This window comes from Saccopteryx leptura, chromosome 1 (assembly GCF_036850995.1).
Source record: "Saccopteryx leptura isolate mSacLep1 chromosome 1, mSacLep1_pri_phased_curated, whole genome shotgun sequence".
Lineage (NCBI taxonomy): Eukaryota > Metazoa > Chordata > Mammalia > Chiroptera > Emballonuridae > Saccopteryx > Saccopteryx leptura.
The window spans coordinates 150429806-150456398 of record NC_089503.1 but is presented as its reverse complement, the minus strand read 5'-3'; the positions used below and the strand labels follow the sequence as shown (position 1 = coordinate 150456398).

Genomic DNA, 26593 nt, shown 5'->3' with positions numbered 1-26593 from the left:
GAGACCCCACCAGAGGCACAAAACCTGTTAATTCTGAGATGGTTTGAGAAAACTGAGCTACTGGCAATGGCTGGCATTTAGGCTTTGAGACTGTCTTTTAATCTACAGTATGAGCACCTGTGGCAGAATTAAAGTGCAGAGAGAAACAGGGAAGAAGGATTCTGATTCTGTTTATGGAAGTCCGTGGGGTTCAGAGCTGCCTGAGAACTGACTGTGTGCCCACACAAACTAAATAAATACCTCAAGGGGGATGCTTCATAGCAAATGTCTAGATGACCAAACCCATGTATAAAGCAGTAGCTACAGCATATGTAAGGAAGTGGATGAATATGTTTCTTGTATACAAAGTTAAAGCTCTCATTAAGCTTTCAGACCTCCTGCATTTTTTTTTTTTTTTTGTATTTCTCTGAAGCTGGAAACAGGGAGAGACAGTCAGACATAGACTCCCACGTGCGCCTGACCGGGATCCACCCGGCACGCCTACCAGGGGGCGACGCTCTGCCCACCAGGGGGCAATGCTCTGTCCCTCCCGGGCGTCGCTCTGTCGTGACCAGAGCCACTCTAGCGCCTGGGGCAGAGGCCAAGGAGCCATCCCCAGCGCCCGGGCCATCTCTGCCCCAATGGAGCCTCGGCTGTGGGAGGGGAAGAGAGAGAGAGAGAGAGGAAGGAGAGGGGGAGGGGTGGAGAAGCAGATGGGCGCTTCTCCTGTGTGCCCTGGCCGGGAATTGAACCCGGGACTTCTGCACGCCAGGCTGACGCTCTACCACTGAGCCAACCAGCCAGGGCCCAGACTTCCTGCATTTTAATGTTAGTACAGACATTCTATTTAGTTAAAAAAAAAAGTTAAATTACAAGTTAAAAATTATTTTCATCCTTAATAATTTCCTGGCCAAAATGCTACTTGGAGAGAAGCAGCAGCAGCGAGACCATCTTACCACTGGGTCCAGGCAACTGAATATGGCCCCAAAAATGAGCATCTTGCCTATCTTGACGTTCACAGGCAGTGCCGCAAGGTGCTGGCCCAAGGGGGTCAGCTTGGGCTCACTCGGCTCACAGGCTCCGATCTTCCGGAGCAGGTGCATCGCGTTGCTGATCACCTGTGGCTGAGGAGGGTCTAAGGCTTTGGAGAGGAAGTCTTCAGGGGAACCAAGACTGCACTTCTGTGGAGCGGAGAGAGTGACGGGTCAGCACAGCTGGAAGAGGAGGTGCCGGACACGGGCTAAGTCAGCACCACTTAGAGCAAGAGGACGGGCGTCTGAGTAAGGACTGCCGCTCCTTGTGTCTGTGATTGGCAGTGTGTGCGCGTGTGTGTGTGTGTGTGCGCTTGTGTGTGTGCGCGTGCGTGTGTGTGAAGCGGGGTGGGCAGTGAGTGAGACCTTCCAGTCCATATTTTTAGTTTCTTCATTCCTGATTTTTATAGTCAAAAATCTGAAAACTGAATGACATCATAGATCTGTCCGACTAGGAAGCCCTTGGGTTAGGTCATGGTTTCTTAGTGTCGACACTGCTGTCATTTTGGCCATGTAACTTTGTTCTAGGGGACTGTGCCGTGCACAGTGGGTTGTTTTATTTTCAGAGGGAGCGATAGGGAGAGAGATTAGAAGCATCAACTCATAGTTGTGTGACTTTATCATTTTAGTTCATTGATTATTTCTCCTATGTGTCTTGATTGGCAGGAAGTATGGGGTGCTCCAGCTGAGCCAGTGACCCCTTGTTCAAGCCAGTGACCTTGGGCTTCAAGCCAGCATCTCAGGGTTTCAAACCTGGGTCCTCAGTGTGCCAGCCAGATGCTCTATTCACTGCACCACCACCTGCTTATGCTGTCCTGTGTACTTTAAAAAAAAAATTTTTTTTAATTGACTTGAGAGAGAGAGGAAGGGAGAAAGAGAAATGTTGATCTGTTGTTCCACTTATCTATTCATTCACTGGTTGATTCCTGTATGTGCCCTGACCTGACCGAACCCACAACCTTGGCATGTTAGGGCAATGCTCTAACTAACTGAGCTCCCCAGCCAGGGTGGATGAGACTGTATTTTAATCTGTGAAGCAAGAGCATCTGTGGCAGAAGTAATGCACAGTGGTTTTACTTATAAAATGGTGAGGCAGGGGCCAGGTATTTAAGAAGAACATCTGGATTCACACAAGGGAAGATAAATTTAGGTCTTCATTTTTTTTCTTTTCCTAGGAAGGGGTGAGAAATAAACTCAATCTGAGTTCCTGAGGGATTACCATGACATGAAGACATAACTCCTCCAAAGGTACACGTAAGATTTCAGGCACGGAGTAGTCCATAAAGCCTTCAAATCTGAAAAACAAAACAGTGCACACTCCCCTGGTCAGCGGGCACACCACGCTGCGCTCCCGGCGCGCTGTCTTGCCATGTCCAGCCAGGCTTACCTCTCTCGCGTGTACAGGCGGAAGCAGACCCCCGCACGGACCCGCCCGGCTCGGCCCTGGCGCTGCAGAGCGCTCGCCTTGCTGACGAATGTCTCGACCAAAGAGCTCATCTGGCTGCTCTCGTGGTACCTGAGGGAGCGGTGGGGAACATTACATGCATAACTGACTTAAGAGCTGAGAAAACCGAAATATGACTCTTAAAACTAAGGTGAAAGTTGGCTAAAGAAAGTCCATCATCATTGTGAATCAATATTTTCCAAATAATGTTTCATATTTATATAATTTAGTAAGCATTGCACACCAAATCTCATGCTACCAAACTAAATCTCTGGCACAAGAGAAAACCCTGTATAATTTACCTTTCCCCAATCTGACCATGGGAAGTTTTTTTAGTGCAATGTCTATTAACTATGTAACAAGAACTGTTTGAAATATCTGAGATAGGCCACTGTGAACATCATCATTTACCATTTCACAGGATACAGTTAAACCCTGAGCACACTTCTCTGAAGGTACAATGTTAAAAATCAAGGGTTTGCTCTATGCTGGATAATGGACTCATTTCCAAGTACTGCCTAATACCGGGGACAGTGTTTGCAGATGGTAAGAGATTGCTAAGGTGCTAACAACTATTTATGTAATGCAAACATTAAAATATTAACAAAATAATCATCTTGATGAAGATTGTTACATTGTGCCAATTACTGTACTAGATACACTGAAGCATGAAATTTTCATTTTCCCATTTATATACAAAAAAATGGATGATTGATGGTTATGTTATTTGCTCAATATTATAGATAAAAGATTTAAACCTAATTATATTTAATTTCAAAATCCATGTTCTTTCTTATAATCCCATAAATAATGCTTTCATAAAATAATTTATTTCACAAACACATATGTCCTGAACATTTTCTGAGAGTGCTTTACTAAAATAGCAGCACACTGGCTACTAAGGGGAAACCTGTGACGTGAAATTGAACATCGATTCAGGCATTTTCAAGTTTCCTACAGTTTTGCTTTGGGCAGAATCAGGATATTTGAAATTTCCCCTCTATAATACTGTAACTTCTGAAATTTCAAGAGCCCTAAACATTTTTTTTTTTAATTTTTGTCTGAGAGAGAGAAAGAGAGAGACAGGAAGGGAGAGAGATGAGAAGCATCAATTCATAGTTGCATCACTTTAGTTGTTCATTGATTGCTTCTCATATGTGCCTTGACTGGGGCCTTAAGCCTAGCCAGTGAGTGACCTTGGGTTTCAAGCCAGTGCTCAAGCTGGCAACCCTGCACTCAAACTGGTGAGTCTGTGCTGAAGCCAGCGACCTCAGGGTTTCTAACCTGGGTCCTCAGCATCCCAAGTTGACGCTCTATCCACTGAGCCACCACCAGTCAGGCCCTAATCTCTCTTCATGTTTAAAATGTTTTGATTTGAGAAAGTCAAACTTACTTATTTTCTTTTGTCCTCCCAGTATCAATTACAAATACAACATCTGGAATTGTAATACCCGTCTCAGCAATATTTGTTGCTAAAACAACCTGAAAATAAACAAAATACCAAAACATTTAGGGAACAACTTTCAGCAATGTGCTATCATGTAAACCAATGGTCTTCCTTCCTTCCTTCCTTTCCCTCCCTCCCTCCCTCCCTCCCTCCCTCCCTCCCTCCCTCCCTCCCTCCCTCCCTCTCTCTTTCCTTCCTTCCTATTCTTTTCCCTCCCTCCTTCCTTCCTCCCTCCTCCCCCACTCCTTCATTTCCCCCCTTCCTTCCAAGTAAGAGAAGGGGAGATAGACAGACTTCCCCATGCGCCCCGACTGGGATCCACCCACAAATCCCCGTCTGGGGCTGATGCTCAAATCAACTGAGCTATCCTCAGCACCCAGGGCCGATGCTCGAACCAATTAAACCACTGGCTGCAAGAGAAGAGAGAGGAAAAGGGGAGAAGGACGTGGGGAAAGGAAGCAGATGGTTGCTTCTCCTGTGTGCCCTGATGGGGATTGAACCTGGGACATCCGCATGCCAGGCCAACGCTCTATCCACTGAGCTAACCGGCCAGGGCCTAAACCAGTGGTTTTCAACTGCTAGTCCGCAAAAGAGTTAACCACCCTGACGTGTGGACTGGAATGAAATTTCTGGCGGACCGGTACTGGTCCGCAGACTGGCGGCTGAAAACCACTGCGGTAAGGGACTGCATGTTAACAACTGTCTCGGACGTATAAAGCCATCGCACTCTCATGGACACTCAGACAGATCACACATACATCTGCGGGCCTGAACTTTACCTTCCTGACTCCTGCAGGAGGGAGCGTGAACGCTGCAGCCTGATCTTGGGTTGAAAGAATAGAATGCAGAGCTATCACTTTATATCTGAAAGTTAAAATCATAGTTCTTAGCAAGACTTTCTCTTTAGAAGACACTGCAAAGAATAACAAAATTTATTTGCAAATAGGAAGCAACTTTAATATATTTTATTATGAAAAATTTTAAACACACAAAAGTCCTGATAATGGTACAATGTAACCCCATATACTCATTAAAGAGAAAAAATTTCATATGAATGAATTAAATGGACTCTAGGGTTTAAAAGAATTTTTTAAATTTTCTGATATTGACGTGCCAACCATGAAAGCAATAATAAGCTCCAACCAGGCGGACAGGCTGCAAATGCAGTATAAGTAGGTGACAAGCTACAGCCTGTTGGGGTTCTGACCCATCGAGGGGTTTTGGGAGGGGACTCGCCATCTTATTCTTAACCACAGGACTCCCTCTGCTTAATTATATATTTTTAAAATTTTTTTATTGATTTTAGATAAGACAGAGAAAAGGAGAGAAAGAGAAAAACATCAATGTATTCTACTTATGCATTCCTTGGTGGATTCTTGTATGTGCCCTGACCTGGGGTGGAGCCTGCAACCCTGGTCTATCAGGATGACGCTCTAACCAACAAGAGCTACCTGGCTGGGACTCTGCTTAATATATTAAAATAAAACAAACGCAGAAATCATACCTAAAATTTTTAGTAGATGAAATGCTCTAATAGAAATGTTAAAACAAATACAAAGTTGTGGCCCTAGCCAGCTGGCTCAGTGGATAGAGCGTTGGCCCACCATAGGGACATCCCGGGTTCAACTCCTGGTCAGAGCACACAATGAAACCCCATATACTCATCACAGCAGAACCATCTGCTTCTCTCCTCCTCTCTCTCCTCCTTATTTCTCTTCCCTTCTCACAGCCAGTGGCTTGGTTGGTCTGTCAGCCTGAAGCACTGAGGATAGCTCAGTTGATTCAAGCATCAGCCCCAGATGGGGGTTGTGGGGTTGATCCTGGTCAAGCCACATGCAGAAGTCTGTCTCATTATCTGCCCTCCTCTCACTTAAAAAAAAAAAAAACACAACAAAAATAAAAACCTTGCTTCCTTCCCCATGGCCAATTTTAACTGAAGGTAAAAACACTTAATGCTCTAATAAAAAATTTTAATGTATGAAACATTTTTTTCTTTCTCTTTTTTTTAGATTTTATTTTTATTGATTTTTACGGGAAGGGGAGGGAGCGAGAAGTGTCAACTTATAGTTGCTTCACTTTAATTGTTCATTGCTTGCTTGTCATATGTGCCTTGACCGGGCAAGCCCAGGGTTTCAAACCAGTGACCTCAGTGTTCCAGGTCATTGTTCTATCCACTGCACCACCACAGGTCAGGCTGAAACAGTTTTTTATTTTAACACTCTATAAGAAAGATCTGTGGCCCTGGCCGGTTGGCTCAGCGGTAGAGCGTTGGCCTGGCATGCAGAAGTCCGGGTTCGATTCCCAGCCAGGGCACACAGGAGAAGCGCCCATCTGCTTCTCCACTCCTCCCCCTCTCCTTCCTCTCTGTCTCTCTCTTCCCCTCCCGCAGCCAAGGCTCCATTGGAGCAAAGATGGCCCGGGCGCTGGGGATGGCTCCTTGGCCTCTGCCCCAGGCGCTAGAGTGGCTCTGGTTGCAACAGAGCGACGCCCCGGAGGGGCAGAGCATCGCCCCCTGGTGGGCAGAGCGTCGCCCCCTGGTGGGCGTGCCGGGTGGATCCCAGTCGGGCGCATGTGGGAGTCTGTCTGACTGTCTCTCCCTGTTTCCAGCTTCATAAAAATACAAAAAAAAAAAAAAAAAAAAGACAGATCTGTAATACCCTGGCCAGATAACTTGGTTGGTTAGAGGGCCATCCTGATATGTAAAGGTTGCGGGTTTGATCCCTGGTAAGGGCACATAAAAAAACAGATATATGTTTCTGTCTCTCTAAAATCAATTAAAAAAAAAAAAAAAAGACTTGTACTTACCGTTCAGAAGAAAACCTTCTGTCAGCTGATAGGAGATCATACAGCTGCTGAATATGAGCAAGGCCAGGTAAAAAGATCAACACTGCTCCTTCAATATTTCTGAACTGGGGACTCCTATCTGCAGTTTTAAAGATACAATATTCAAAATAAGAAAGAGAAGGAATAGCACATAAGGTATTAATAAAACCCCTCTAGTTAACAGAAGAGTCTTATCAACACACACGGAGACGTACTAGAAATGTGTCTATACCTAGAAACGTAAGAAGCTCCACAATGAGGTCCAGGTTGACCTTGTATGGATTCATGCAGAAAAGGGCATGCTGCGTGCGGCTGCTGAACTTCTCGTACAGGGGATTTGGGTCAGCACCACCCCCAGTCTGAACTGGGATGGATTCCTAAAAGAAACACAACCAGAAAAAGATGAATCAATGCATTAAGTATATTTGTAAGACAAAGAAGAAAAAAGATCTGTATTTTTCTCATGGTCACCATGATTACTTTGTTAAAATATAGCAAGAGTACAATTTTTAACAGTGGAAAAAGAATAATATTCCATCTCTGCTATAATTTAATTTCATCCAGCCCATTTAGCTATAACAAAGCTTTTCATCTTGGCACAGATATACTAAAGAACTGGAGAAAACAGAACACAGCACCCACTGTTCTGTGGCAACTGAGAAGCACCAGGTCAAGAGGCCATAGTAACTTTAATAAGTAGTTTATACCTGCCTCATTTTTTTTTAAAAGTGAGACAGGAAGAGAGAGATATGAGAGGTATCAATAGTTGCATCACCTTAGTTGTTCATTGATTGCTTCTCATCCGTGCCTTGACTAGGGGCTCCAGTTGAACCAGTGACCCCTTGCTCAAGCCAGCAACTTTAGGTTCAAGCCAGCAACCATGGGATAGTGTCAATAATCCCATGCTTAAGCCAGCGATGCTGTGCTCAAGCTGGTGAGCCTGCACTCAAGCCAGAAGAGCCCACGCTTAAGCCAGCGATCTGAGGGTTTTGAACCTGGGTCCTAAGCATCCCAGATCGATGCTCTACCCGCTGCGCCACCACCTGGTCATGTTGACTCATTCTTTCTAGATCTTATTTTGGTTGCTGAGTTCCAGTCAGCTCTGTGAAATAACCTTTCATTTTCGGAAATATTTCTTTAGTTTCTAATTTCTATCTCTGACGTTTTAGGGAAAGATTGTAGTTTTCTGCTTTCTTGGTCTATCTATTTACTTAATAAAGTAACTTTGTGCTTCCCACAGACTTGGATATACGCATGAAGTATCATGGATACAATGAAAACCCAGCAACAGTAGCACTAGCTAACCCCAGAATGACACGTGTGCATGTCACTCTCCTGTGGGAACTGTGCTTGCATGGGACAGCTTCACCATGGAGCAACAGCTGGCTCATGCCAGACATGGACTGCTCAGGAAACCGCTGGCAAGAACCCGTGTCTGCCTACCCCTGACCACCTGTGGTGGTCAGAAGCAGAGAAAATCACTACAGATGATCTCCTTACTGTTACCCTCCATAACTGACCACTGCTGTGAAACAACAGACGTGACCTTTTACGTATGGCCCTCGGCTGTTTACGTGTGCTTGTACGGCCCAGAATAGTATAGGAAGACAATCAATCATGAGCCAAAGACTAAACTCTAGGAAACAACGATTAAACGACCTTTAGAATTTGCTTGTAATTGTATCTGTTCCTTTTCTAGCAATTACACCAGAATTCATGCCGGCAGATGATTTCAAACCCTTGTGGCAGGTGGCGTTCCGGACAGCATGACCACGTGTTCCAAACCGTTTTCTTTTTACCTGATACTTTCTTATTCCCCCTGCTTTGCTCGTAACATTGATGGTTATTTCCTCTTCCTCCTCCAGAAATTTCTGGCAATATTCTGAGTCTCTCTCCAGCACAAAGCCTGTTTGTTCTATTACATCTTCCAGATGGAAAACCTACGTGGATTAAGACATGTAAACAGTGAACTCAAGCTCATTGCAGTAAACAGCACTGAAAAGGGAACAGGGGACTGCCACCCAATGCTAATTTAGAATATTAGGGAAAAAGCTCTGTGCTGCCCTGTCTGGGCAGGAGTCTGTCCCGGATGTCTCAGGACAAGTCACAGTGTGCTGTTTGTCTGTTCCACACGAACACGGTGAAAGCTGGAGCAGGCAGCAAGGAGGCTTCCAGGCCGAGCCTCAAAGTGCGGGGTGGAGAAGCGGGGGTTCCTGGCCACCCAGCAGCAGCCCTCGACCTGCACAGAGAGGTCTGGGCACACACTTCCCGGGTGTGCCAGCCAGGGGACTCCCCCAAGTCAGGGCAGCACTGGCCACCTTCTGCCCCAGGTCATCGGCGGTCCCCTCCCAACCTGCACAGCCCTGGGCACGCCTCTTTCAGCCTGCGCGCTTGGCCGCCCTGGTGGAGAAACACCTCTTAGAGGGAATGTGGTTCCTGTTCACAGACGGATTATAAGGAAAATGTACCTCAACAGGATAGCTTCTCCCTGAAATCCTGAGAATAGGGCAGTGCGTGAAGTACGTGGAGAACTTCTCACTGTCCACAGTGGCACTCATTAGAATCAAGTGGAGGTCAGAGCGCTTCTGCAAAATCTCCTTCAGGATGACTAGTAAGAAATCTGACTGGACACTCCTTTCATGAACCTAGTAAAAAAGGAATAAAAAAATTAACCATCTATGAGGCCTAGTAAGAGGCTAAAATAACCAGACACTCAAATAGAAAAGTTAATCAATATTTAAACAGTGGGTACATGTGGAGGAGAGAGAAGCTATATGTTTCAAGTCGGGAAGATCTTCAGACTGGAAATGAAGTTGCCCTGTAAAACTGTAGCCAGGAAAATCAGATTTAATGAACAAAGTTACCTACGATAGCAGGACTTGCATGAGTTTGAGCAGTAAGGTTAGAGTGTCTCCCAAGTTTCCCTGAAAGGCCAGGGTGGCTCCTGATGTTCTGCCACTAATAGAAAACTGTGCTGTTGCCATCACAGAGCACATGGCTTACTCACTCCCGAGGAAAAGGGGGTTGGGTGTGTAGGGATCTGACAGGTTCTCTATCACCTGCCTGAGCAATGGCCGCATTCGGTGATGGGCAATGTGAACGCACCACCAGTGTGATAACCACGCACATGGTCAGAGCCGGGCACCTGGTGGGACTCCCTGCCATACAGCTCCCTGAATGGCCTTCCTCCTGCCCCACTGTGTGAGATGCTGGTGGGACGCTCTGCTGACCAGCTCCCTGCACAGCCTTCCTCCTGCCCCACTGTGTACCATCTAGCTCCCTGCACGGCCTTCCTCCAGCCCCACTGTGTGCCATCCAGCTCCCAGCACGGCCTTCCTCCTGCCCCACTGTGTGAAATGCTGGTGGGACCCCCTGCCAACCACTTCCCTGCAAGGCCTTCCTCCTGCCCCACTGTGTGCCAACCAGCTCCCCAAAGGGCCTTCTTCCTGCCCCACTGTGTGCCGTTTGGCTCCCCAGACGGCCTTCCTCCTGCCCCACTGTGTGAGCAGTAAGGCAGTACACAGAGCTGAGGCACGTCGAGAAAGCCCACATGAAAACGGGTCTGACCATGTGTCTGTCCAGAAGGAAGGCAAGACTGGTTACGAGTTCAGGCTCTGGAATCAGTTGCCTGGGTTCAGATCTTGGTCTAGCCACTTGCAGTTGACTTTAGCAAACTTACTTAACTATCTCTGGGTCTGTCTCTGCTCCTAAATGAGAACACAAATAATGCAGACCTTACAGAACGGTGGTGACATGTGAGCTCAGGCAAAGCTTTAAGACAGAGTGCAGCCGAGGGCGAGTGCCCAGCACTGTGTCAGACACTGGGGATTAGCAGTGACCCGGACAGCGCTCTCCAGGGCAGAGTTCCCAATTTAGCAGAGTATGATGTGCAGTTACAGAGGAAGTGACCTGCGTCAGGGCTGAGGAAGGCCACACAAGAAGCAAGCTGCCACTGAAGGCCAGAAGAATCCTGAGCATCTGCATAACGAAGGCTCCACATGCTATGAGCTCTGTGGCAACGTCATCACTTGCACCATCCTCGCTAACACAGTGACTTCAGGGTCTTCTCTGACTCTGACTGCCCTGTTCATGACACTGGCAGTGCCACCGTTCAATAAGTCCCATCTACAGATTGCTAATACTACACCACTGGAAACCGCTCCCTGAGCTTGGCTGGCTTGTCAGCCATGGTTCACTCTGACACACATGATGTGCTGATAAACTGGGCTTCAAGGACTGACTGACCAGCTAATACAAGTGTCCCAACGTTCCCAGCAGCAAAAGCTCCCCATCGTAAATAAATCAGCACTGTGGCGTGTGCTGGTCCTCGAGGAGCCTGACAGCAGCCAGGTCTTGGCCATGCAAAGCTACAGGTGTGACCCACCCCACAGCAGTCACCCACGGGCCTGCTTCAACAGCCGCATCCTTTCTGATATCTTAGTGATGACAGTACAATCTCTTCCCCCACTAAAGAAAGACTCCTGCCTGGCCAGATAGCTCAGTTGGTTAAAGCATCATCCCAATACAGAGATTGAGGGTTTTAATCCCCAGTCAGGGCACACCCAGGAACAGACTGATGTTTCTGTCTGTCTGTCTCTGTCTCTTCCACTCTCTCTCAAATAAATTAATTAATTAAAAAAAATAAAAGACCCCCCCAAAATGAATTCCTATTACTTTTCTACTACCAAAATATTACATTATTAAAAAACATCTTAACCTAAACTTGTCCAATAGGAAAATGGTTAAACAAATATGGGACATCCAAATTATATACCATAAAACTATGCTCTTGTAGACTAATGACATGAAAGAATTGTAAGTGTACACAGATATAAATATACAAATGAAATATCAACATTGCTTTTCTTCTGGGTTATAAGATTATAATTTTTATTTTCATTTTTGAATTTCATAAACTTCTATTTTTAACCCAAAGGAGGAAAAATAACCCAATAATCTAGATGTAGTCTACTAATTAAAAATCAATGACTGAATTTTCACTACTACCTCTGAATTTATGTAAATTAACATACATTCACAAAAACTTCACATCAGGGAAACTTTTAAAAATATTTTTGAATAATAGAAATGTTATACATCTTATTTAGCCTTGGAAAAAAATATGTATAGAGCAAATCAGTTTACATATGCTAGGCTGGTATGCCATTTAAAATAATTCTAATGTGAAACTTTTAGCGATGATTCAATTTAAGTACATTCAAAGATGATTCAAATAGAGGTGTATCTATAGAGAAAATGACATATTGATGAGGATTCCTCATTCTCTGTAAGAATCAGAGACAAGCCTTTCACAGCTGAAGGTGGCAGAGAAACAGCGTATCAGCGAGAGCAGACCCAGCCAGGGCGCCTGGACTTGAACCCCAGCTATGGAACTTACTGGCTGAGTGAACTTGTATAGCTACTGAACCTCTCTGCCTCAATTCCTGAATGGCAAGATAGAGTAATCTCTACACTGGATTGTGGGAGGGCTAAATAATCTTATATAAAGTCATGTGAATAGCATCTGGCACATAGCAAATATTATACAGGATTTGCTAAACTGATCAACAGAGACAGCTGTCAGAGAAGATTAAATCATTATACGTAAAGCATCTCACACGTATGAGCACAAAGAAAAGACTGGCGAGCAGCACTACAAGTAGTGTCTTCTCAGTACAGCAGCGTTTAAAATTTATGTGAACATGACCACAGGAGCTACTCACCTCATCGACAATAACATGAGACACGCTGGTTAGGAGACCATCTTCTTGGAGTTTCCTCAGCAAAACTCCTGTTGTACAATAGAGTAACCTGGTAGCTTCGCTAGCCCGCGATTCCATCCGGATCTGATATCCACACAAAGAATTCTGAAGGGAGCACACAAGGCGAGGTTAGAGTCTCACACGTGACCCGGGAGACAGGTGTTCAAGAGTAAGGCACAGAGGCTGACCCCACTACAGACTTAGTGCAACTGATCCTCCAAATTATCTTCCCATGGTCTTCAGGCATAGAAAACCGTAACATCTGCTTTGTTAATTTTAAACAAGAGAAACCTTTGTTGTTTGGGTTAAGACAAAAAGCTGTCTTGTATGGAGCCCCACAGTAGGATACAGAAACGCTACAGATGTTTAATGCTGCGGCACTGAGGGACAGAAGTTGGGGCGACCCCTACATTTCGGTCTGCTATTCCATCCCGATCCCATCAAGATCCCCATGAAGAGCAGCTGCCGCCACACCAGGGGTGACTGACAGGACTCCTTTCTTTCCTTTTTATTGGACTTCCCAGGGGGACATGGTTAGATAGGGCTCTTGGAGTCACTTCTAGTCCCATCACATTGTTTCACGCCTCAGACAGCCCCGTTTTCAGTACATGTCCGTAGTCCGTTCATGTAACTTATTTTTAAGGCAAACTGTCTTTTTTTCTTATAGTCCATGAAAGAAACCCAAACAATTTGCTAAATAATTTCTTTTTAAGGAAGGGTACCTATCTTAAAGATAGAGACAAAAATGTTAAGTCCCATCTTTAGAAACAACAAAGTATAATCAAGCTGAGTCACAGGACCTTGGAATTCCAATTTGGTTAACTCCCGTGTTTAGTAGGCATTCTGGTTAAGGTTTAGCTAGTTCTGTGTACATCAGCATGGCAAAAGGGACAAGAAAGACTTTTCCTATTTTGTTTTAAATACAGGGTTTGAACAGAGTCCAGAATTTTCTTCTACATTGTCTTCCCCTTCTGCTCACTGAAAAGAATAAAAGCCAATCAAAAATACACTCCACAGAAATGAATTGCAAAAACTTGAGATATATGAGATTGAAGTCAAATTTATATGTCTATAATCTTTGAATGTTCGATTTAGTATGTTACATATTTGAACATTCAGTTATTAAACTGAACGAAGTTTCTTTTACGTGAGCACTTTAACAACAGGATGACTAACGACCCTTAGCTTTGGAGGAGGGGGGCGGACATCACACCCACCCAATAGAAGAGGACGCATGTCTGAGGTGTGCTAGAGTCACTGTAACGGCCGACCCCTATCCGTGCAGGTTCCACTCGGGTCCCAAGAGCAAAGGGAGTAACGCCACACGCTCACTGTAGGGGTGGTGAACATCTTACCCTTCCTCCGGGTCCACTTTCACAGCCCAATTCATCACACACTCTGGTGGCCAGACTCACGGCTGAGATCCTGCGGGGCTGGGTGCAGACAATGTTACATTTGCTCGACCCCGACTCATTCAGAAGCAAATCCTCCAAGAGAAAATGCGGCACCTGGGTGCTCTTCCCACTGCCCGTCTCACCCGCCACAACCACCACCCGGTGCCTCTTCAGAGTGTCCACGATCGAATTCCTGTGCTTGAACACAGGCAGCTGCTGCCTTTCCTTCAGGAGTCGCTGGTACTTCGGTGTGCCCTGCAGCTTTCTGAAGAGATTTCTAACAGGTTCCAGGTCTTCTGCCTTCTCCGACTCCAAGGACAGAGCAGAAAAGTCCTCATCAGAGACTAAGTTCTCCCAGGACTCCGCAGGGTCCTCAGCGTCCTCCCTCCTGCTCTCAGCATACTGCTGCTGCTGCTGCTGCAGCTGCTGCTTCACTTTGTTCAGAAGTCTGGCGATAAAGAGGTCGCGTGGTTTATTGGTCTCCATCTTATTCAATTCCTCCTTTTTCTTTTCTGCGTCACTCCACTCCAGCCAGACATCCCGGTACGTGGGAGGAAGTAACTGATGGACTGACTGCACCGGAAAAGACAGCAATGTGTTATTTTCACTGCTATGGATACCAACATTCAATAAATAGGTTAGAGCTCAGAAGGACAGCAATCTTCCCCTTCAGCTAGCCAGTTACTACTTCCATGGAAGATGTGCATGCATATATTTGCTGAACAGCTGGTCACATTGAAGCTACTAAACTTACTGCACTGTGACCCTGTGCAAACGACGGGGGGAGGGGGGGTTCTCCATCTGTAAAATGGGCTGATACTGATCTGCCCTTTGGCACAAGTGAGGTGAGCGTTAAGTCACCACATGCCACGTGCTTCCTCCTGAGGCAGAGAACATCCTGAGCGGAGGTCCTGACTCCCCCATCTCCCCCCAGCACAGCCACACAAACATGCGGGGGATGCCCCATCCCTCGACAGGGCCCGACACCCCGCAGCTGTGTAACACACAGGTCCCAGAGCTACACACAGGTTCCAGAGCTGCACGGGAGCCATGCTGGGGGGAGTCCACGTCCTCTAACTCTGTGCCACACAAGAACCCACAGCCCTCTCTACAACACCGATGCTTATTTCCAGCAAGCAAGCTTAGCTTGTGATTCCTTATTTGGCTAAAGAAGGGAAATAAAGACATTAAGAACTTTTACTGACAGGAACTGAAAAGAACCATTGTTTGGAGTTCCACTTATTTGGTGTCTGAATGGCCATGGCTCTCTGTGAGATGAGGAAAGACACATACACGTGCTGTGAACAGGAAATATGGACGCCCCCAGAGCACCAGCTTTCCTTGAAGTGCTTCCCTCAGTAGTGCTTTATGGTAATCTTCCCTTAAGCTGGGAGCTCACACTTAACGTAAGATGACACTGAAACTGGAACCAATGTCTATAATGTTTTAAAGTTGAAAAGACAATATAATATTAAAGGAAAAATGATTTAAAAATTCTCCTTAATTCACTCCCCCCAGCACCACGATTTTTAATCTGTAAATTAGTATGGCCTGAATGTCTGGACCAATCAAGTGTCTCAGGGTCTCTGGTCTGAGAAGAGAAAGACCACGCTGTGTCTAGAAGAGGGAGTCAGAGCTCTCAGGAAGCAGGAGGTGAGGATCACTCAGCAGCAGTTGTCCGTGAAGAAAGCAGGTGCAGAGGGCTACGGTTCAGCCCGCACCGCCACACGCAGACACGGTTCACGTAGACTGATACGCAGAGCTTCTCCTCCACAAACCGTGTTGGAGACGCCCGGCCTGAGTCTCACCTGCCCCTTCACCAGCCGGTAGAGTGCCAGTGTGGCCCCCAGGTGCTGCGCCTGCATGCCGTCCTCCGTCAGGATCGTAGGGCACGCCACCAGCACATCGCTCTCGGACCTGACCACCCGGACCCTGCGGAAGCCAAGAGAAAGTCCAAATCAAACCGATGAAGTAAAAAGTCAGAATCCCATCAACACTGAACCTCAGTTCACATTAATTATTTAAACGAGGCATCTCCATGGGAGACATGGGCATGATGACTCAGAAGCACCGTCAACCTGGGATGTGGAATTAGAGAGCTTCCTAAATGTTGACCAAACTCCTGAGAAACAAAAATATTTTCATCTTCAACTTTTCTAAAAGTTCATTCAGTTAACCAAAAAAACATACCTACATTTCCAGTATCTACCTACTGGAACTTTTTCAAAGGAAGGATTGGGACTCTTAGGAAGGTTCTTCCTGACCCAATCGATCAGAAATTGTTTGGGAGATTTTCCAGTCCAGCTTCGAGCAGTATAGTCAAAATTTCTTACATCCTGAGAGTCTTTCTTTTTCTCTAAAACGAGAGACAAAGATTGGCTTTCTAAAATAGTCATGCAGTAATAAGGGGGAGACAGGGGCAGGTTTATAGGGGCTCCTGTGGAGGAAGACACACAGGTTATGATTCTCACAGCAGCTTTTAAAACTCAGGGTTCTGCATACTCACCACTGTAAACCTACTTTTGCCCCAACCTGTATACAATTTTTTTTTTTTTTTCCTGAAGTGAAAAATGGGGAGACAGAGACAGACTCCTGCATGTGCCTGACCCGGATCCACCCAGCATGCCCACCAGGGGACGATGCTATGCCCATCTGGGCCATTGCTCTGTTGCAGCCGGAGCCATTCTAGCGCCTGAGGGGGAAACCATGGAGCCATCCTCAGGACCTGGGCCAGCTTTGCTCCCATGGAGCCTTGGCTGCGGAAGAGAGGGGGGAGAGAGAGAAAGAGAGAGAGAGAGAAAAAGGAAAGGAGGAGAGGGAGAAGGGTAGAGAGCAGATGGATGCTTATCCTGTGTGCCTTGGCCGGGAATCGAACCCAGGACTTCCACATGCCAGGCCAACGCTCTACTGCTAAGCCAACCGGCCAGGGCCTATATACAATCTTTTGAGTGATCTAAGCCCTCTCACTTTTGGGAACAGACTTTTAGAATTAGGTAAAGACAGGACAGAAAGATTGACAGAAACCTTCTTAATAGAAAATCAATGAAAATCTGAATTTTTAAAATGTGCTTCTCTGTAAAACATCTCATACTCTCTGTGCAATAGATTATCTAGGATACTCTGAATTCCAACGTTCGGCACGTGACCAGAGAACAGGAAAGCTTTTGAAAAGCTGAAAGATGCCATTTCTCTGCTCTAACAGCTGCCATCACCACCTCAATGTTGCATGTAAAGTACAGAATGAACTGTCACTACTGCCTCCAGCCCTCCATGGTCCATTGACTCATCAAGTGCTCTAAGCCCACCTTACCCAAGACAGTAGCCACTAGCTACACGTGGCTCAGTTTAAATCAATTAAAATGACAAGTTCTGTTTCTCGGTTGTGCCAGTCACATTTCCAAGGCTCCGTCCTCACATTTGGCTAGCAGCGCCCGCACTGGACAGGGGGACGCAACATTCCCATCACAGGGTCTGCTGCACAGAGCTGCTCACACTCTCTCCCACCTGAGCCTCCCGCACACGGTCTCCCAGCCCATCACCAGGCAACACCAGCATCTGCCAGAGCGCAAGGCCAGTCTACAGCAGGGGCTCCTCCATCTGAACTGGGTCCCTTTGTGAGCTCTCTTATTAGAGGCTGCTTTCTTTTTCTTGTTTTAATTAAAAATTTTTTATTGATTGATTTTAGAGAGAAGAAGGGGGAGACAGAAATACTCATCTGTTCCTGCATGTGCCCTGACTGGGGACTGAACCCACAACCTTCGTATATCTGGATGATGCTCTAAGCAACTGAGCTATCCAGCCAGGGCAGAAGCCAGCTTTCTCTCTTTGATAGCAACATCACAATTTGTAGTTATCTATCTGCATATATTTAAAGCCTACCTTCCCTTGTAGCCTGTGACTCTGAGGAGGGCAGAGACTAGATTATTTTGTTAATAACTGTCCAGCTAGCCTGACAATGTCAGCAGTAAGGACAAGTAGGCATTTGTGGAAAGAACGTGTACTGAAAAGACAGGATTTGGTGGGACTTGCCTGACTGTTATAGACTAACAAGGTCATACCAGCTACATCAGTCATTTACTCAGCACCGCTGCGTCTGATGGCGTGGCAGGACTCAGAAGTGGAGAGAAGAGGGGCCATTTGAACTGAGTTATGACGTGAGGGACAGGCTGGCCACCTGGGAGCTGCCTGGCTGGACAACGACATGCGCCAGGTCAACCGGTGAGTTCTGGAGAAGGACGTGGCTGCAGGACGCAGCTGGAGCACGACGCAAGCGTGGTAAGGGGACTGCACATGTCCATGATAAAGGTCTGTGTCACGGGAAGGGAACTGGCAGGAGCCTGGAAGGGGGACTGAAGAGGGATGAGGCTGAAGCCAGGCATCACATGATTGCTAGACAGTTATGTTATGTTTTGTTTTTTAAGTGTTTTTTTAAAATTTTTATTTATTTATTCATTTTAGAGAGGAGAGGGAGAGACAGAGAGAGAGAGAGAGAGAGAGAGGAGAGACAGAGAGAGAGAGAGAAGGGGGGAAGGAGCTGGAAGCATCAACTCCCATATGTGCCTTGACCAGGCAAGCCCAGGGTTTCGAACCGGCGACCTCAGCATTTCCAGGTCGACGCTTTATCCACTGCGCCACCACAGGTCAGGTTTAAGTGGTTTTTTTTAATTCAGTGAGAGGAGGGAAAGCAGAGAGACAGACTCCTGTACATACCCCGACCCGGATTGGGATCTACCCAGCAAGCCCACAAAGGGGCGATGCTCTGCCCATATGGGGCTGCTGCTCTTGTTGCTCAGCAACCGAGTTCTTCTTAGTGCCTGAGGTGAGGCCATGGATTTAAGACTTTTTAAAATTCATTTTAGAGAGGGGAGGGAGAAAGAGAGAAGGAGAGAGAGAAGGGCAGGAGGAGCAGGAAGCATCCATTCCCATATGTGCTTTGACCGGGCAAGCCCAGGGTTTTGAACTAGTGACCGCAGAGTTGCAGGTCGAAGCTTTATCCACTGTGCCACCACAGGTCAGGCCACAAACAATTACATTATCTTATCATTACTTTCCCAACACAACTGTGGAGCAAACTTTTCTGTCCTCTTATATAGTTGGCTAGAATGCAAAGTAAAAATTTCCTAATTATAACATTTACTGGATACAATAACACCCTGGAATACTCTCCTTCATTTTACCTTTTTCTTCCTCAGTAGCAGCTGATTTTTCAAATAAATTGAAGTTCAAAGCACCTTCCCCTTCTGTGGCTACAGAAGGCTTTTTTCTTTCATTTTGTTGATGTGGAATTTTTATGGCTGAGTTGAATACTGGATGATCTTCTAAAGTTTCCATTTCTGGCAAGAATAAATATGATGCTTAGTTTTATGTATTTGAGTTTTATAGCTTTTTAGTTTGCAAAGATGTTTTTAAAAAACATCTTTTTTCTTGTAGCCAATTGTTCAACACCTACCATTAGGAATTTGTGTGCGAAGCCAAGAGATAATTTTCACACTGCACATTAAATTTGTAAAATAAACTGTTTAAGACATGCAGAAGGCTTGGGAAAATATTTCATTAGAAATAGCCCTCTGGGGATTTATCCACCTCTCCGAGGGGAGGTGCTATCTTACAGAATAACATCAGACATTCACAACCTATGGCTACAGGCTAAATCCAGCCTGCCGCCTACTTCCGCACTGCCTGAGCTAAGAAGAATTTTTACATTTTTAACCTAATAATAGATAAACAGAAGAAATATATGGTGATATGAAAATTATATGAAGTTCATGTTTCGGTGTCCACAGGTGAAGTTTTAGGAGAATGTAGCTATTTGCCAAGGTACTGGCTCTGTCTGTTTTTATCCTAGGACAACTGAGTCGAGTAGTTACAACAGAGTCTGTGTGGCCTGGAAACTGAAAACATTTACTGCTTGTCTGGTTATAGAAAACGCTGGAGGATCCCAGGCACACACTGTTTGGAAAGAGCAGACATGTTCAAAGGAGGTGACCTGCATCCTAGGAAGGCCAATAAAGAACACACAGTCACACATCGAAGGCTGTGAGCGTGCTTACCTCTCTGAAATCTCCTTATTTTCTCCTGAGCCTCCTTCTGTCCCGGCTTGTTCTTCTCCAGTTTACAGGTGGCTGCCTGCTCCTTTGCATCCAGCAGTTTCGCTGCAAGGTGCAGGTATCTTTCATTCTGTTCCCATCAGAGGGCGACAAGAAAACAGAGAGGAGAGCAAGGTCACTTTGACCCCATCAGTGTGTAACAGCACAGCCTGCAACCCTGAACCCTACTCTTCCACCCAGCACATCTCCTTGATAGATTCATGAATTTACCAGAACTTCCAACTGCCCTTTTGCTATTCCGCTTGTCTGCCTGACCCCACCCTTACTTACTGGACTCCCTTACTTACTGCCCTTGAAGCAGAAAAGTTCTAGGAAGCTGGTCAACCGCCCCAAGGAGAAGCGTTCCAGGAAGCCGAAATCGTAAAACTGCAGAAGGGAGCATACCAGAACTGCTGACTCAATGCACACTTGCTCAAGGCTCTCCCCTACCCTACAAATTTTGCCTCAGAGTCTGTTTCAGTGCCCTTCTCCCGGAGGAGTGCCCAGCAGGTCTTTCTCCTCTAATAAAGCCTGCACACCTGGTGTTTGAGTGCTGTCTCATTCTTACACTCCTTGCAGGAATATTTCAGAGAGAAGTAATGCAGATGTGCAGGTGCACAGATAGTCCTCCCTGGAGAGGAAAACGAGAAACCGAGTGCAGTCCATCTAGAGAAGCCAGCCAGTCTCCAGGAAAGAAGTGAGATGGCTACAGGATGGGGGAGCCCCACGTGGACACATCCTTGACTTTTTTTTTTTTTTTTTTTTTTTTACAGAGGCAGAGATAGACAGGGACAGGCAGACAGGAATGGAGAGAGATGAGAAGCATCAATCATTAGTTTTTCGTTGCGCATTGCGACTTCTTAGTTGTTCATTGATTGCTTTCTCATATGTGCCTTGACCACGGGCCTTCAGCAGACCAAGTAACCCCTTGCTGGAGCCAGCGACCTTGGGTTTAAGCTGGTAAGCTTTTTGCTCAAGCCAGATGAGCCTGCCCTCAAGCTGGTGACCTCAGCGTCTTGAACCTGGGTCCTTCCACATCCCAGCCCGACGCTCTATCCACTGCGCTACCACCTGGTCAGGCCATCCTTGACATCTTAAGGACAGGAAAGCAAGCCACAGAACAAGAAGAGGTGAGCTCTCTTCTTTATCGAGTTTTTATTCTGTACATTTTATAAATGTACCTATTTAAAGGATGTACGTGCATAATATAATAATACTCATCTGAAAGCTGCATTCCTATAACCTCGACCTTGCAGAAGACAGGGACACTAAAAAATGGCCCCCAGGGAAATGGATGTTATGAAACTTAAGGACCCAACTCAGCTGAGCACAAATTAACCAGAGTTTACACTCAGACTCCCATTCCTGCTGCTTCCTAGATGAGGGGAATGAGGGACAGCAGCTGAGAAGCAGGCAAGCCCGGGGTGGGCAAGGTGAGGGCATCTGCTGTGTGGCCGTGGAACCCAGGGCTAAGACCAACGGAGATAGACCGCGAGGGAAGCACGCACACCCGCTGGACCGTTCATGAGGATGCAACAGCAATGCAGTGTGAGAGGCAGGAGGGTCCGCAAGCTCAGCTCACCCAGAGCACTCGGCTCCCAGTCTCTCACCTGCGGTACTGACTGCATCCCCCACCTACGGATCTTGACCTTTACATTCAGTCAATCACCAATCTCTATTGATTCATGCTTTAGATCAGGGGTCTCAAACTTGGGCCCGCGGGCCGCATGCGGCCCGCCCACCAATTTTGTGCGGCCCGCAGACTAATCCACGAAGTTTGATTAGTCTGTGGGCCGCACAAAATTGGTGGGCGGGCCGCGAGTTTGAGACCTCTGCTTTAGATGTTTCTCTTCCTTTCCAATTTCCATTCTGGGACCTTACTTTTTCATACCTAAGCAAACAAAAGTTTTGAAATGGCCTCCCTACACCTTCCAAACCACCTGAAACTACTAAATTTGACCTAAAATGTCAAAATCTTCTTGTCACTACCCCTAAACCTCTAGTAATTCTTCACAATTAGCAGGAAAAGTTGCCACACTCATTTTCTGGGCATCAAAACCTCCTCGTCTCAGCTGAACTCTGTTTACTGTCTGCCAGTACACAACTGCACATTTTATACTCTATGGACACTGATCTGCTCCTTAACACCCAAAGGCCCCTTGCACGACTCCATTCCTGTCCCCTGCCCACACTGCTTCGCCTGCCTAGACCTCCTTCTCATCCTTTATTGCCTATGCACCCTACGCGCCCATCAAGTCTCAGTCTCTTCCTGGAAGTCGACCTAATGCTCCAGTCACAAGAGGCCGTTCTCTGAACCTCAAAGCAGACTTGTACTGTTAGGAATTCCTTTTGTTCAGTTTAACACAGGTATATGGCTCAAAAACTTACAGGGACAGCAGAGTATAAACAAGAAGTCTCCATGTCACTACTACTGCATACCTAACCACCAATAATGGCTCTCGTGGATCCTTCCAGATGTTTTCTCTGCGTACGTAGGAATGCAAATGTATGTATTTTTGTGTTACACAAGTGGGTTCATCATAAACCAACTTTATTAAGATATGACTTACTTACAATAAAGGGTACCCATTTTAAAGTGTCCAGGTGAATGAAGTTGACAATGTGTGCCTCCATGCAACTACTGCCACAATCAAGATACATTTCCATTATCCCCAAGTCTCCTCATGAAGCCTTCCAGTCAACCTGCTGAGCCCACCCCCAGAAGCAGGCGACCATAGGTCTGCGTTCTGTCAATACAGAGTTTGCAGACATGACTTTTCTGCAATTTAACATAATGAATTTATTAATAAGTACTAATTCCTGTTTGGCTTCTCTCACTCTTACATATTTTTGGAAGTTGCTTGCAGTATAAGGCTATTATGAATAAAGTCTCTATGAACACTTATTTGTGTATGTCTTTTTTTGTTGAACAGGTATTTTTACTTTTCTTGAATAAACAAACACCTAGGAATGAAATTGTTGAGCCATATGCTAAGTACATACTTAACTTCACAAGAAAGCCTAGGGGTCTTCCCAGCTATTAGTCTAATATAAGTTTCTACTTACGGGGTCAAACTTTTCCTCCTCCTCTAAACTTTTAGAATTTTCACTCTTTTCTTCTTCATTTTCTTGTTCAGCATACCGCAAAATCCATTCTTTCATATTCACGTCTGTATTTTTTTCTTCCTTTTTTGGCTAGAAATAAAAAACAAACATCTGAAAAACCAAAGTTAAAAAAGATGTCAACTCTGTCATCAAGTGTGTTTACAATTCCTTTACACTCAAAAACAGTCAACATAGCACCTCAAAAATCACCTCTCAATGACAAATAAACAGAACTCAACATTACCTTAAAAAAGTCTAAACTTATACCATCCAAAGAATGTGTTTACATAAGGGGCCAAAAAAGGCGAAAGAACTGTTAAAAACTAAAAAACAAGTGTTATTTCTTAAAAACAGTGATTTTATGAGAATGATGCTTCCACAGATTTTTTTTTTTGTTTTTAAGCTTTACTGAGGTATTACTGCCATGTAAAATTGTACATTTTTAATATATATACATATAATAGATACATTATATAACAAACATATTATACTATGCCAATAATGTGTATTTAAACTCATCATTTCAATGGATTTGGACATCATTCAGCCATGATATTGTCATTATTGTCAAGGTACTAACCACACCCATCACCCCCCAAGATTTCCACCTGTCCTTGTGTGTGTGTTTGGGCTGGGGGCTGGGAATAGGGGCGGTGGGGTGGTGTAGGGACACTCAGCGTGAGAGCCACCTGGGAGCACACGAAAAGGGCCTGACACTGCACGCTGCTGCAGGCACAGTGCTGTGCAGCACGTCTCTAGAATGTCCTCGTGTCTCATAGCTGAGACTGAGTGTCCATCGAGCAACAACTGCCCATCCACTCCGCACGGCCCTTAGAACCACCACTCCAGTCTCTGCTTCCACGAGTCTGACCATTCTTGAGGCCCCACGCACGTGAGGTCACGTGGCACCTGCCCGTCTATGACCAGCTGATTCGCTCAGCATGTTCCCTAGTGCATCCAGGCTCCCAGATGGGTACAACGTGAAGCGTCTTCAGGTGTTCGCCCAGTGAACACCTTCTGGCAGCCACACTTCCTTCCTAGACTCCCCCTCACACGGATTTTGGAAATTAGCCATGTGAGTTGCTTCAATGAATGGACGTCAGAAAGACTGATCCAAGCAGGCGCTTGATGAGACTTGTACTTTAAGGCTTCTCATCTTGAACTACTTGCTCTTAGAAGCCAAAGGCCATGTAAGGACCACCATTTGTGAGGAAACCCGGGCTAGTCCTGGCAATGCTCTTGCTGCGACACTAGTGGTGGGGGTGAGAAACCATTTAGGTCATTTTGGCCCCAGCAGATACCTCATGGGACAGAAGCACGCCCTGCGGAGCCCAGCCAGGCTGCAGAGTTAGAAGGAACCTCTGCTGGTCTCAGCCAGCACACTGTGCAGTACTTTGTCAGGCAGTGATAGACAACTGAAATAGACGATAATGGAAAAGAGCAACCCAACATTTATCCTCTTCTGTATGACCATATATGCTTTCTGATTCTATTCAACTTCCAATGTTTAGCTCTGAGATTACCTTAACCTTAGGGTCCTCTTCCTGTCTTAAGGTTTTAGGGTGTAACGGGGGTGAAACAGCAGCTGGAACTGGAGCAGGCTGGAACTTTGGCCTACTTTTAGGTTGCTGCTCTTCAAATTCCTGACTGAATCCCTCAGGAAGTGCATCTTAAGAGAAATTGAGAGAAAAATAAACATGCATATGACAATAAAGCACACAAATATTTAGTACACACCCCCATAAACTCTGCCGAGACAAAGAGCATCTGGTTTCCTTGCACCATACCTCTAAGGACAGATGTCCTAGATGAACCTGGTTTGCGCTGGACCAGAAGTAGGAGCACTCATCAGATGATGGCTAGCCCCTACACCTGGCCATTCTTTTCAGCTTTGATGTGGCAAATGCCGAAATTTTCACTGAACCATCTCCACTCTTTGGTTGCATGTTATAGCATATGGGAGTATTGTTATGAGCCATATAAGCAACGTATACTCCAAAGACTACAACCTTGACCCTCTGCTTATTCAAGTATTATTTATCCAAGGCCAGATGGCCCTAATTTCTAATTCAAAACCAGGAGATACAGCCTGGTAGGTTACAGATAGGCAAGCAAGCTTCAAGAATTTGTTGTATTAAGTGCATTGTAAGATAACTGTTAACAACTGAAAGCAACACACACACCAAATCATTTCTGCCTGCCCAGACTATACCTCTAAGGAGAATATATCAAAAAGAATAAGAACATTTAACCACAAGTAATTGTAACACAGTGAAAAAAATATAAATACAAGTCAAAAGCTTGATGCAAACATCACATATACTAAAATTATTTCAACAGCTTTATGACAACCTGCGTACCATCTGAAAGGTTTAAGCAAAGCCAGTCCAGGGCGGAATGCAGATCACCTCCATGCAAGAGAGTGTGAGTCATGGCATCTTCAATGTCCTTAGTCTTAAAGGAAAAAGCTTGTAAAGCCATGTATAAATCCTATGAAAGGGAAATGGAAAACAGTCATTTTGTCAGTTTTTCTCTCCTTTCATGACTAATTTTATTCTCATCCATTTTAAACCAAAATCTTTGACACAAACTATAATTTCAAAAGTATTTTTCTTTTTTTCCCAATTATAAGAATTAAATGTGCTCATTTGTATGGAGAATTTGAAAACTGCAGATAAATTTGGAAAGGAGCAGGAGAAACTGTTCACATTCTCAGTATACAAAAATACTTCTTATAATGTCTCCTTTCAGTCATGATTCTATGATTTTGTAAAACCAAATTCCACTTAACATTATAACTCAAGCATCTTCCCAAGTTATTAGAAACACTTCACCACCTTTAATAGTAACAGAACATTCCACTGGGAAGATCTATTGTAATCTAATTATACACTTTCCTACTGGTGGGGCCACCACTCAGGATGTTTTTATTTTTCCTTAAGCAGTGCTTCAGTGAACATGTTCGTATCTAAAGGAAAGCATTTTAATGGACTGTTGAGGCCTAATCTTTAGAGTTGGACAGAACTGGATTCAAATCCAGACTGTATACCCTGCCACTTACTAATAATAACCTCAGGCTGTGACTTCTGTAATCTGTCCAAGCCTCAATTCCTTCACTGGAAAAATGGGGCAACATATCTTTCTGGGATTGCTGCATCACAGAAAACATCAAGTGCCCACAGAGTACAATAACCTATATTTGGGAGTGTGATTTAGTTGTCATATCACCATTTTAATGTGTGCATCAGTATCGCACACAGTTCTCTCCCTAGTCTTGCAGGTGGAAATGATCTATATGCAATCGCAGTGGAAACTGAAAAAGTCATTTTTTTTTTGTATTTTTATGAAGCTGGAAACAGGGAGGCAGTCAGACTCCCATATGCACCTGACTGGGATCCACCCAGCACACCCACCATGGGGCGATGCTCTGCCCATCTGGGGCATCACTCTGTTGCAACCAGAGCCATTCTAGCGCCTGAGGCAGAGGCCACAGAGCCATCCTCAGCGCCTGGGGCCAACTTT

At 45.4% G+C, this 26593-nt stretch overlaps 1 protein-coding gene across 1 annotated transcript in view; it reads right to left on the bottom strand.

The window, feature by feature from the left end:
* Positions 1-26593, bottom strand: part of DHX29 (DExH-box helicase 29) — a 39886-nt gene that overhangs the window by 9215 nt on the left and 4078 nt on the right. Inside the window, exons 4-21 of the mRNA XM_066377718.1 lie at positions 25432-25561; positions 24595-24740; positions 23033-23161; positions 19931-20057; positions 19058-19213; positions 16071-16236; positions 15689-15812; positions 13842-14453; positions 12448-12591; positions 9193-9369; positions 8524-8664; positions 6957-7101; positions 6707-6824; positions 4681-4765; positions 3848-3936; positions 2398-2526; positions 2230-2305; positions 936-1160 (exon numbers count right to left, since the gene is read on the bottom strand). Coding sequence (XP_066233815.1) covers positions 936-1160; positions 2230-2305; positions 2398-2526; positions 3848-3936; positions 4681-4765; positions 6707-6824; positions 6957-7101; positions 8524-8664; positions 9193-9369; positions 12448-12591; positions 13842-14453; positions 15689-15812; positions 16071-16236; positions 19058-19213; positions 19931-20057; positions 23033-23161; positions 24595-24740; positions 25432-25561 — 2919 coding nt within the window. The remainder of the gene's footprint in view (positions 1-935; positions 1161-2229; positions 2306-2397; positions 2527-3847; positions 3937-4680; positions 4766-6706; positions 6825-6956; positions 7102-8523; positions 8665-9192; positions 9370-12447; positions 12592-13841; positions 14454-15688; positions 15813-16070; positions 16237-19057; positions 19214-19930; positions 20058-23032; positions 23162-24594; positions 24741-25431; positions 25562-26593) is intronic.